Source organism: Pararge aegeria, chromosome 9 (genome assembly GCF_905163445.1).
Source record: "Pararge aegeria chromosome 9, ilParAegt1.1, whole genome shotgun sequence".
In the NCBI taxonomy this organism is placed as follows: domain Eukaryota; kingdom Metazoa; phylum Arthropoda; class Insecta; order Lepidoptera; family Nymphalidae; genus Pararge; species Pararge aegeria.
This window is the reverse complement of record NC_053188.1, coordinates 17,039,651-17,051,748: the sequence shown is the minus strand read 5'-3', so window position 1 is coordinate 17,051,748 and position 12,098 is coordinate 17,039,651. Positions and strand designations below refer to the sequence as shown.

At 34.7% G+C, this 12,098-nt stretch overlaps 1 protein-coding gene across 1 annotated transcript in view; it reads right to left on the bottom strand.

Moving 5' to 3' along the window:
* Positions 1-7,381: 7,381 nt before the first annotated feature.
* Positions 7,382-12,098, bottom strand: part of LOC120626187 (alkylglycerol monooxygenase-like) — a 44,171-nt gene continuing 39,454 nt past the window's right edge. Inside the window, exons 9-10 of the mRNA XM_039893564.1 lie at positions 10,142-10,255; positions 7,382-9,381 (exon numbers count right to left, since the gene is read on the bottom strand). Of these exons, the coding sequence (XP_039749498.1) occupies positions 9,127-9,381; positions 10,142-10,255 (369 nt within the window). The 3' untranslated portion in view covers positions 7,382-9,126. The remainder of the gene's footprint in view (positions 9,382-10,141; positions 10,256-12,098) is intronic.

Genomic DNA, 12,098 nt, shown 5'->3' with positions numbered 1-12,098 from the left:
ACAACCATGTTTATTTCTACCGCCAAGCAACATTCGTGTGTTCCGGTCAGAAGGGCGCACTATTCCGGTTTTAAATAGCTAGTTTGTTATATACATAGATACAAGACAACATTGATTAATAAATAATAATAAATAATAAATAAATAAATATACTACGACAATACACACATCGCCATCTAGCCCCAATTTAAGCGTAGCTTGTTTTATGGGTACTAAGATGACTGATGAATATTTTTTATTAATAATATACATAAATACTTATAATATACATATAAACACCCAGACACTGAAAAACATTCATGCTCATCACACAAACATTTTCTAGTTGTGGGAAAATTGATTAATTTTATTAAATTGAGTAATACAAATCGTTAGCATCACCCAATCCGCTACAAGCAAGAATACAACCTAAGACGGGCTTGGGTGATGTTAACGATTTACCCCTTAAAATGTCCAGGATATACTTGGCAAAGTTGGTTCCAGGTACCATTTTCAACGTATAATAATTATATAATGATCATGGATCATTTGTCACGAAGCCAAAATATTCAGGAGAAAAATTTGTAGAATTAATGGCATTATTTTAATTTTGTCGCCTCAGAATCCAATATTAAGGAGAATTAAATTAAATGAGCTGCAAAGGTCCGCAAATATTTGATGTGTGCCTACTGTAAAAATGGTCTTACAGTCCACAAATAAGAGTGTAAATAATTGAAGACAATGCTAATTGAGATTCCAATAATAAACGTCTTCTAGCAGGCTTCTTTTTTCGAAAATAGAAATAGATATTTAATTTTAACATGAAATCTTTTAAATTTAAATGACCATTTTTTGAAAGCGTTAGCGGGAAAAAAGGTTTAAGAAAGTAAATAGGGTATGTTATTTCATATTCTTTTAAGTTATATCAATGAAAATAGGTACCTACCATGACAAATAAAATAGTAAATAATATGTTTTAAGGATTTATAAAATTTACATCACGCTATATTATCCAAAGGCGGGTATCATGAAAGGATTATTACATATTATGAAAATAAAGATTAACTTGCTATACCTACTCTGCGACAAGCAGGAGAATCTATACGGTGTAATTTATAATTTATTTAATATATACTTCATACAGAAGATCTTCGGCAATGTACCCTCCAAGCACGTTTAGCTCCGACACCAGATCATCCTCAGGAGATGTTGACTTTGAAGATTGAAGAAATTATAAATTACAACGTACAGATTCTCCTGCTTTTCGCGGCAAATTAATGCTTGCTTCTATCCAATGCTTAGGATTATTACAATTTTTTAACAAATCATACTTGGATAGAAGCAGGCGTTACTTTGCGGAAATCCATGATATATTATCAAAATTAAGCTTAATTTGCTATACTCCGCGAAAAGCAGGAGAATCTGTGTGGTGTAATTTATAATTTCTTCAATCCTTATACCCCACACCAAACAGATCTTCGGCAATATACCCTCTACGCACGTTTCGCTCCGAAACCGGAGCATCATCAGGAGATGTTGACTTTACAATGAATAATTGTTAAGTTATTTCTTAATGAATAATTGTTAAGTTATTTCGTATATTGCCGAAGATCTGTTTGGTGTGGGGTATAAGGATTGAAGAAATTATTAATTACACCACACAGATTCTCCTGCTTTTCGCGGAGTATAGCAAATTAAGCTTAATTTTGATAACAAATCATACACCAATTATTTAGTAAAAAGAAATCGTAAAAACTATCCATTAAATGAAGAGATAATAGAAGTCGTCATTCTCACCCATTCCTGAAAATAACGTGTCCAGGTGAGCCTGGACTTTATTCTTTACAACGTCGACACATCATGATAAAGAACTCAATTTTTATTATCGAGTCGGAGCCAGCTTTTTCCAATATTTAAGGGTCTTCAAATAATCCCTCCGCTCGGAAAAGGCAATTTTCTATTGAATACAAACTTCGGGTGGAATTGATTAATAATAATATAATTGGAGCGATATCCTTTTGTCAGCTTAATGTCTGCTCTTCATTGTTAAGTCAAACAAAAAATTAGGTTGCCGGCAAATATTCTGTTGACGACCGCTAAATTTCTTGCAGTCTTATCAGTCAGTCCAAGTTTCTGGGTTTAATTCCCAGTTAGTATTGTGAGAGGCAGATTTTGTAACTAAGGGGTACGTAGGATAGCGTAATAGCACTGTGGTCTTAGAAGAGAGAGGTACCGGGTACACTGTAGCATATAGATATTTTTTCTGACGGGAGGCTTCGGCTGTGGCTGCTTATCACCCTACCAACAAAGATGTGCCGCTAAGCGATTTAGCCTTCCGGTACGATGTCGCGAAGAAACCGATTAGGGGTTTGATATATCTCTAAAAGTTAGTCCGCTACGGACAAATTTTTTTATATTCCACTACAAGTTAGCTTTGGACTGCAATCTCATCTGCTGCTTAGTGATAATGCAGTCTAAGAAGGTAACGGGCTAACTTGTTAGGGGTATGGCAGTGATATTAAACCCATACCTCTAATGGGTTTTTATGCGACATTGTACCGGAATGTTAGTCGCTGGGCGGCACGTCTTTGCAACTACTCAACGATGAAGCTCTACCAACAGATCGGACCAGGCAAAATTCCGAAATTATAAGACTTGGGAGGAAAAAAAAGGGACAAGGGAGGTACACAAAAAATTTTATGGAATGTGAAAAAACCCTTTGTGAAAAAAAACACAGTCACAAATGTTGTAAAGGTACATTAAGGTACCTACATTCTTTTCTTAACAAAGAGCCAAACGCTTTTCACTGTATAGGCCGTCGTGATGGACATAAAGTTATCTGGAATCCGTTCAGAACTCCAGCGTTGAGAGTGATAAATGGAAAGTAAGGAATGAAAAGAAGTATTATTTATTTCACCACATTGAATAGCTTAAAAGTTGGTTTCATAAAATTATTCGCAGCTGAATTAAGTTAAAATGTAAGGTTTTATCGTGTGATATAAATTTGCGAACGGTAGTGCGGAAGAAAATCTATATTTATTTATTAGATATAATGATTAATATAGCTATTACCTGCATTTTTTAGCATTCCGGGAAAATCTTTAATTTTGCTGGAATAAAAATAAGCCTATATCTGTCTCATTTCTGTCTTTAGGATGCAAACTATCTCATCACTAATCAAAACTAATGTTTAGATCCCCGGAAACGTTAGTTGAGTCTTTCATACAAAGGTTGCCTGTAAGAGATTGGTTGCAGATATTTATGTTTTACATTTATCCTAATAGTTCTGATACTCTACATCCACCTCAATCTCTCGTAGGCTACTTTTCAGAAGTTACACCGTGTGTGTAACTTCTGTGAATAAATTGCACTGGATTATTTTTATTTGAGACAGAAAACCATTACATATAATAAAAAAAAAAAAAACATATCGATTTATAAATGCCAGAGTTCAGAGCTAACAAACATAGAAAAAATATACAAACGAATTGAGAACCTCTTATTTTCGTAAGTTCGTTAACAATAGCTCTAAGTGTTAAGTGTTTCTTGCACTTTTCTTTAAAAATTAAGGCTATATAATGTCCTTTAATATACAATGCTAGATGTGCAAAATTTCATCACGATCGGTGCAGCGGAACGTAAAACACATAGATATACACCTTTTTTTTGTGTAGATACCACAGATTCATTATGTTTAACTAAGCAAATTGCCTAATTGACTAGACGTAAATCTGCGAACATAATGTTCACGAAATTAATTGGGCGATTAATTATTATTAAATGTGTAAACAAGCTGAATTAGTACCAGTTATTTGTAATTGCCTCGTTAATTTAGTGATAAATATGTTCAGCTACAGACCATAACGTCTGGGATTCGATTTCCGGTTGGGCGCTAAAAATAGATAGTTATTGCGTATGTCGTGTATCATTGAAGCGGTGATGGCCCAGTTGGTGGGACTACCACTTCACTTTCGTGGGGCCGAGTTCGAATCCCAGCACGCACCTGGTACGCATTAAAATATCACTTGCTTTAACGCTGAAGGAAAACATCGCGAGGAAACCTGCTTGCCTGCGAGTCCTCCGTAATGTTCCATAATGTTCTCCATAAAGTTCTTCTATCAGGAAGATATCCAAAAACACAAAATCGCAAGATTTTAGTTTAGTTTTTGGTTCAACCATTGCAAATTAATTTATTATATTTTGTATCATTTGATAAAGAAAACTGTATCTTAGATAAATTATGTAAAATTGGTATTTGTAATGTTTTCACAACTATTATTTATTAATTATTATTATTGTTATTATTAAAGGTTTATAGACTCCACCAATCCACACAGGGCCAGCGATCACGCTGGCCCTGTGTGGATTGGGTTTCCTATCACAAAGAGGTTAAGGCTATCAAGCCTTAACCTCTTTGTGATAGGAAACCCGTGCCTTGGGCCGTTAATGGGTCGATATGATGATTATATTGAGACATGTTCAGTAGGTACGGCCTGGAGTAAGGACATGATTGTGTCATCACCATGTCATACCATGTTTATATCCCGTATACGTGCTTGTGGATAAAACTAAACTAAAATAAAACAAAAACATAAATTAATCTTTTATTTATTTTGTGAAGAAGTGACGTTTATGTCATGTGTTTTCTTTAACAAGTTTATCCAATTACCACGTCTGTTTTCTGCCTATCTTTGTTAAGAGGAGTAAGGCGAAGACATTGGAACGACAAATTAGATTACTGGTGGTGATAACGAAACTTTTTTTTGTGTTGTAAGTTATGTATTGTTTTTATGGCAATAAAATAAAATTGAAATCTATCATAGTATATATAAATTTATGTTGGTATTTGTGTAGTTAATATGTAAATGTAGTATGTATGTTCATGTAAGTTTATATTACATTTCTTTTTTTTTTTTTTCTTGTTTTTTTTGTAACTTACTTTATGCACCATCCCTTTTCCACTCTTTTATCGGCTTCGTACGCTCAGGTTGCCTTTAAAAGATCACTTTTAGTGATAAGGCCGCCTTTGCACCCTAGCACTAAGTACTATTACTGTTTTCCTTGTATTTTCCTTTTTTTGTTGTGTTGCAATAAAGTTTTTCTATTCTATTCTATTGAAATGACTGAAAATAATGGTTTATGCAACAGAAAGCATAAGTATAAGTAAAACAATTGTCAGTCTGTATGTTTTTTAGATAATTATCTGAATCGGAAACCTAGCTTTGCTTGGTCAGATACATATACTTAATTAGTAATAAATCGTAGATTGCACAAATGCATAAATCGAGGGATTCCAAAAAAAATATCAAATTTCTCTTATCCTTGAAGTTGGGTTTTTATAAAAACACTTTTATGCACCAACATCAGTTTTACTTAATTAACACGTACATTAACAAGATCTTTCTAAAACAAGTGAACGTTCACTTTATATCGCTACATGTCAAATAGCTGTCAAAAGTCCAGTCTTACTTGTCATTAAATGTTACCTTAGAGAAATTAGATTTTAATAACATCAAGGTTTTATCGTTAATTAAAATTAAGTACCTACATAATGGGAAATTTCGAAACAACCTTGATATATTTAATACACAAAGGAATGCTGTTGAAATTTACAGACGTAGGTACCTACAGAGGTTTTATAAATTTATACGAATAAAAAATAATTTAAGAATAGGTCACAGAATGTAGAACATACAGAACCAACATACTTTTATATTTATATAATACCTTTTTTCACGCCCTCGTAAGAAAATCGTTACAAGAGCGCATCCGCGGCCGCAGCTAGTAAAAAGAAAAGTGAAATGTCTGTTCGAGGTACATATGCAATCTGTTTGCGTTTTCAATGCATTGATTTTATTTGCTGTTTTAAAGCTCTCCATTTGAAGAAATATAAAAAGAACTATAATAAACGAAATAAAGTTTTTTTTGTCCTCATGTCGTTGTTCACTTTATATTAACCCAGTGCTCTAAATTCCGCCATTTTGTTTTTATTGATGACGTAACCCTGTTATCAATAAAAACAATAGTAGGTAGGTATCTAAATTACTTACAGAATTTAAGTAAGCCTAAGGCGGAGTAGACTGCGCAATTATTTAAACAACAAAGCCTTTGCGACGAAGAGTGGAAATCCAATTCCTGAGACGCCTGCGGTTTTGGTTATTATAATGTAATGCCACAGACTAAGAGATAGCAGTAAAACGGCAATAAAATTTCATTATTATTGCTATCATGACAATATCGTTATTAATATATATGGTATTAGGTTTGCGTTTTTATCGTACGTTTTATTATTTTTTGTGCGTGTTATGTTGATTTTTCTTTAATTACGTGAAAAAGTGATGTACCTGAAATGTGGTGTCACGATGACGGCTGACCTTGTTTCATGCTTCTTCGCAGACCAGGGCCAATGCCCTGCCGACGACTTCTTTTTAGTAAGCAATTTTTAAGTGATGATGCAGTTTAATATATAGTGCCGTGTGGTGACGGAAGGTCAGAATATAGTTGTCACCACCCCTCCTCACTCCACGGGTGTTGTTATACTCCCTTAGCTTCGACTTAGAGAGTATAAAGGAAAGCGGGCAGCAGCGTCCTCTGTGCTAATACTAGAATATACTGCGATCATAAACCCGTCTGCCCGTGGAGAGGCGTAATCCAACAGTGGGCTGTTATAGGATGTATTGGTTTTGATGCAGTCTATAATGGTAGTGGGCTTTTATGTTTTAGAGGTGGGAGTCTCACATAAATCTTTTCCACCACGCGTAAAAAAAGTGGGCTTACAGGTATGCAGTTATGTTAACTCGCCCTCAATCGGTTTTACGCAGAATCGTCCTGAAAACCAAAATCGCTTTGGTAGTGTGGTAAATAGCCACAGCCGAAGTCAAATAAGATCTGAACAGAATAAATTCAGAAAATATAAACTCCCAAATTGCAGGGATCGAACCTGGGACCTGGGATTTATAAGACTACACTGCTCACCAATAGAAATAATGAGGATTAGGGCACAACTACATTGGAAACCTTCGTGCCTTTCGTTTTTAAGTTTAGGAAAACTACAATTACTGGAACATTACCTATGATTTATTCTTATCACGACGTCATACATAATTTCTTATTAGTGATATATCTTATCTTATATCTTTAAACGAGCAATTCTTGTATATGTATAAATGAAATCTCGGAATCGGCTCCAACGATTTTCATGAAATTTAGTATACAGGGGGTTTCGGGGGCGATAAATCGATCTAGCTAGGATTCATTTATATTGGAATCTCGGAATTGATCATACGACTATTTTTTTAAGTAGACTATTTCGCGGGCGACGTCGCGCAGGTCCGCTAGTTTTCATATATACGAGTAATAGAGTAAATAAAACTAAAATGAAAAGGACTAGTCATATATTTTATTGCTCTTATATTGTCTTAATCATAATATTTAATTGATACTCTTATTATTAGTATATACACATTTGGCAGTAAGTTTATGAAGTATAACGTTACAAAACTACAAATTTAGAAAACAATTCTACACTAAAATTATTAGTCCTTAAAATTACATAACATTTGGCACTTGCGATTAATATTATGGTTAACTACTTATTTTTACTGGCTCAATAATAACTATTGTTTATTTCGAAGGCACTATATACCAGACTTTACCTTATTATCCTCATTTGCTATTATTCTTTTATATTGTACGACAGTCTGTGATTCTACACAGACTGTTGGACGATACAAAATAATTTGCAAGTATACTCTATAATTCTAAAACTAAAATAAAAACTTCAAAAAATTTCTTAACTAAGCCAGTTTAAAAACATATCCCAAACATTTATTCCGTTTTCAATAATTAACTGTTGTAATCTTGAATAGTAAGCATTGCTTTTAAAGTTTTCATAATTCTTGTGTGAAGTCCTCTCCTTTGAGTATTCAACTCCTGTGTCGGGAGTGGATCGTGAGTGGAGATTGTATTTTTGATGATCTGTCTATGTAATGTGACCGAGTCATTGTACTGATTAATGGTTTTGCATATTAATAAGATTGTATGTTTTTTTAATATAACACCACAAAGTAATACGACACGATATTTATTTGGTGGTATATTACAGCGAATTACCCTTAATAAAACGTTTTTATTTTAGCAAAACATGAATTTTTACATCGATGTAGAAGTATTAAACCTAAATCGATATATTTCGACGAATTGTGCCTTTTCTATATACATTAACATTTCGGTGGACCTGACAAATTAGTTAGTGGAGCTGACATACTGATTAATAGTTTACATGTGGCACAAATTGTATAGAACGATAAAATGTAGAGTAGCATATTCTAGGTTCTACAAATTAGATTATTGATTTAAAGTTATATCGCCATATTTCTAGAAGCTTGTTGGTGTAACTTAAAGTTGACGTCGTTGTTGACAAAGTTTTATCAGCTTCACAGTATCCGGCATGTCAAAATTACTTGCGCTAATTGGGTGGAACAAAATTGAGCTTCAATTATTTCTATTTAAAAAAATTAAGTGTACCTTGTCACGAATTCAAATCAGTATGAAAACACTACAAAAATATTAGCGTCCAAATATAAAGCGACCTTGGTCATGCACGTTTTAACATAAAGTCTCAGTCTGAGATCTATATAGAGCATACAATACATTAAACGAGATGAATTTAAATCAGACACAAAACCCTGCAAGGTTTTAATTTTAGGCTGAGCAAATACACTGTAAGGATTTCAGTCTGAGTTACATGAAGAGAGTTTCCCGCCGCGAGTCTCTAACCATTTAATCAGATTGCGCAACATTCCTCGGAATCGGCGTACAAATCATTTAAATAGCACTAATCAATCCGTATATAAGATATACATGAAAGACTCAGTACTTTAGCAACGTTACATTAATGAGAATCGGCGGATAAATTATTTTAACAGCACGAATCAAGCCGAATTTAAGAGAACAGCCAAAGATGTAATACCCTGCTATATCTCTTGTATCTCAAATACTAATCTATTTTAAACACACAGAACCCTAAGAGAAAATTTTATTGTTTAGCTGGCTTTAATATAAGAAGTTGTATCACTGCGATTACCGATCGTTCACCTTCGAGACGTGAAACTGTCTACATGTAAATGGGGTTTCACAAAAACTTATCTAATCAACTTTTTTTTTGATTTCCAATAACTTCAATGTGTGTAAACACCAGAACATAGCAGATACAACGTACACCATCTGCAATGCTGTCAACGCTGGGCTGGTCGCTATACTCCTTGTTAGGAAGGCCAGGGCAGAGCATCTCAGGACTTCAAGCATTGGCGCGTACTTAGAGTTGTCGAACAACATGCCTATAATAGTGAGAGACGCCATCACGTAGACTACGAAGATGATCACTGATATCGGTGTCATACCCTGTGGACAAAAAGATTCAACAGTTAGTTTCAAACTTAGTTTTGACGACCTCCCTGGCGCAGCGGTAAGCGCTGCGGTTTGAAGTTAGAGGTTACGAGTTCGATTCCCGGCAAGGGCAGAGTTTTTTTATTTATTTTATTTGAACTTTCTCTGTACTAAAAGTTTACGGTAGGGTGGTCGGCCGAAGCCTCCCACCACCCTACCGTAAACTTTTAGTACCTGCCTGCAGGGTGATTACGTATCTCACAACAGGCTTGTGGCATTCGTAAATCTCGTGATCTTTACCGTCAAACGTCACTTTTGCATATAAAAAAAATACAAAAGCAACGTTTGCGAGAGTTACCCGGGTCGCAAGCCTGTCTTGAGATACGTAACCACCTCGCCGGAGCTAGGAACTTGGGGGTGCCCAACTCCATGTCCAACGGCGTCGGCACCAGTAATTTCCCGTAACCTTTTATGACAAAAATCGTTAAAGCGTCGTGCCAAAATTTCTGTATTAAATTGGCATTGTCCATCCCCCTGCTTTGTAGAGCATGTTAATTCTTATCAGACCCGTTTAATTATCAAAAGTACGTGAGAATTACGATAACAAGACGCATCGAATTCACCTACTAAATTCATCACATTAGGGGAATCCAAAGTAGCTTCTAAAAATGCATCAAAAAATAATTATTACAACAAAAAAGTCTTTGAATTTAATGCGGGTTTAAAATGTGGAATAATTGAAAATAATCATTGTAACGAGGTTACATCAACTTACCATGTACCTGGAAGCCAGCTCGAAGAAGCCATATAAAACGACCGCGTAATGTAAAACTATATAGATGTTGCACCAAGCGGGCAGGAAAATGTCGTATTTAGCACGATTTTCCACCTGAGGACAAAATAATGGTACGATTAACAAGAAGATATATATATTTTTGTCGTGACAACGTCTTATAATTCGATGGAGCCGGCTGCACGCACGAAAAAACATGACGTATGCGGCGTTACCTCGCTCTGAGGCGTTCCATTCAAGGCTTGAAGTGCAAGCGAGAGCGCGGAACGAGCGACAAAGAGGCACAGTCGGCCTCCGCGTTCGACATCTGTCTCTCTCCTACTTGAGTGAGCGATGCGTCCGCGTGGACAGCTTCTATATAATAATACATTTACATGTTTTCAGCAAGGATGAAGTGCAGTGAATAGTGAATGTGGTGTCAATTGTTTATAGCAACGATAATATCTATCAAACAAATAAAATTAAAATTTTCTTTTCCAAAATGCAACCATTCCATCAGTATTTTCTTACGATGTTGTCACGTTCAACTATCGTCAGTAAGCCGACTTTACAGACAACCTTTTTTTTTAGTTATAATTGACGGACTAAGCTGATGGTCAGCCTGACCGTTCGTGAAATCATTGCCTACATACAGAGCACACTTCGTAACGTGCCGTGTGTGTCCATCAAACTCATATACCTGTAATTACACTGGAACCATGCGCTTGAGACCGGAACACAACAATGCGGCTTAGCAGCAGAAAAAAGCGTGGCTGTAGTACTTCCGCTCACGAGCTTTGTTACAAAAACTCTTCTACTACTATATACAACGTACAAATGAAAACCGTAATAATACTTCACGGGCTTTAGAGGTACATTATGTACTGTCTCTGAGACTTATCTGTGGAACCGAAAACCTTATAGTTTTTGAGTAAACCATTGCCATATTTTTTACTAAAATAAATCAGATACAACTCGGTACAATACGTTAAAATCATGTGTCTCCGTTCACTTTGTTAGGTACGCGCTGCGTAGTGTAGGTACTATGCGAGTGTCGGTTTTTTATCTTCAATAGGGTAAAGACTTAAACTGTTTGGAATTCGTTTGTATGGAAAAATAAATATGCTTCTTTTGATTTAATATTTTTATAGGGTGATTTCGTATGAAATATAACTTATGCATGCATCTGTATTATTTCGTAATTTATTACATTTTGTTACACGTTGTATAACTGCGGAAGTCCACAATACATATTTTTATACATATTGTGCCACAGTGATAATATTCTCGGCGAAATAGTATTTAAACACAAGCTAAAAAATTTATACCTTAACTTACAAATTGAAGCAGCGAGATTTGTCTATGCAAAATGAGTACTGTTTGGAATTATGTATATGTTATGTATTTATTTTTTGTTTTTTCTACAATTTCATTTCATTTTATTTTCATTTTATTTTTATATTTTTTAATTACTTTTATTTACCTACTTGTTTAATTTAAGTTTGCGTTAGTTTTAGTTTTATTGGCTCTCTTTTACAGTTTATTTGGATTTTTTTTTTTATTTTATTTAAATTTCTTTCTTAAATTTACTCGGGCGTCGCGGTTGTTTGCTCAGTCGGATACTGGTGCAGACTGAAAATCAGCGCTGAGCATTGTTGCTAATGCACAGCATAAGGCTGAGTTTGCGGCCATTTGCCATATTGTTAATATTAATGGATGATTCTTTTAGTTATTAATCTTGTATTAGCAATAGTGTATGGCAATAAAGGATTTTTATTATTTTTTATTATTTTTTACATTATGAGAATTTTCAGCCATAGCAAAAGTCAACATTTGCTGAATGCAACGACTCCGAATCCTAAAATAAAAATTCCAATTGCAACGTCTTATTCCAATACCGTATTCGGCCATATCGAGATCTTTATACTTTAATACCAGATATTCATAAAATGTATATGGA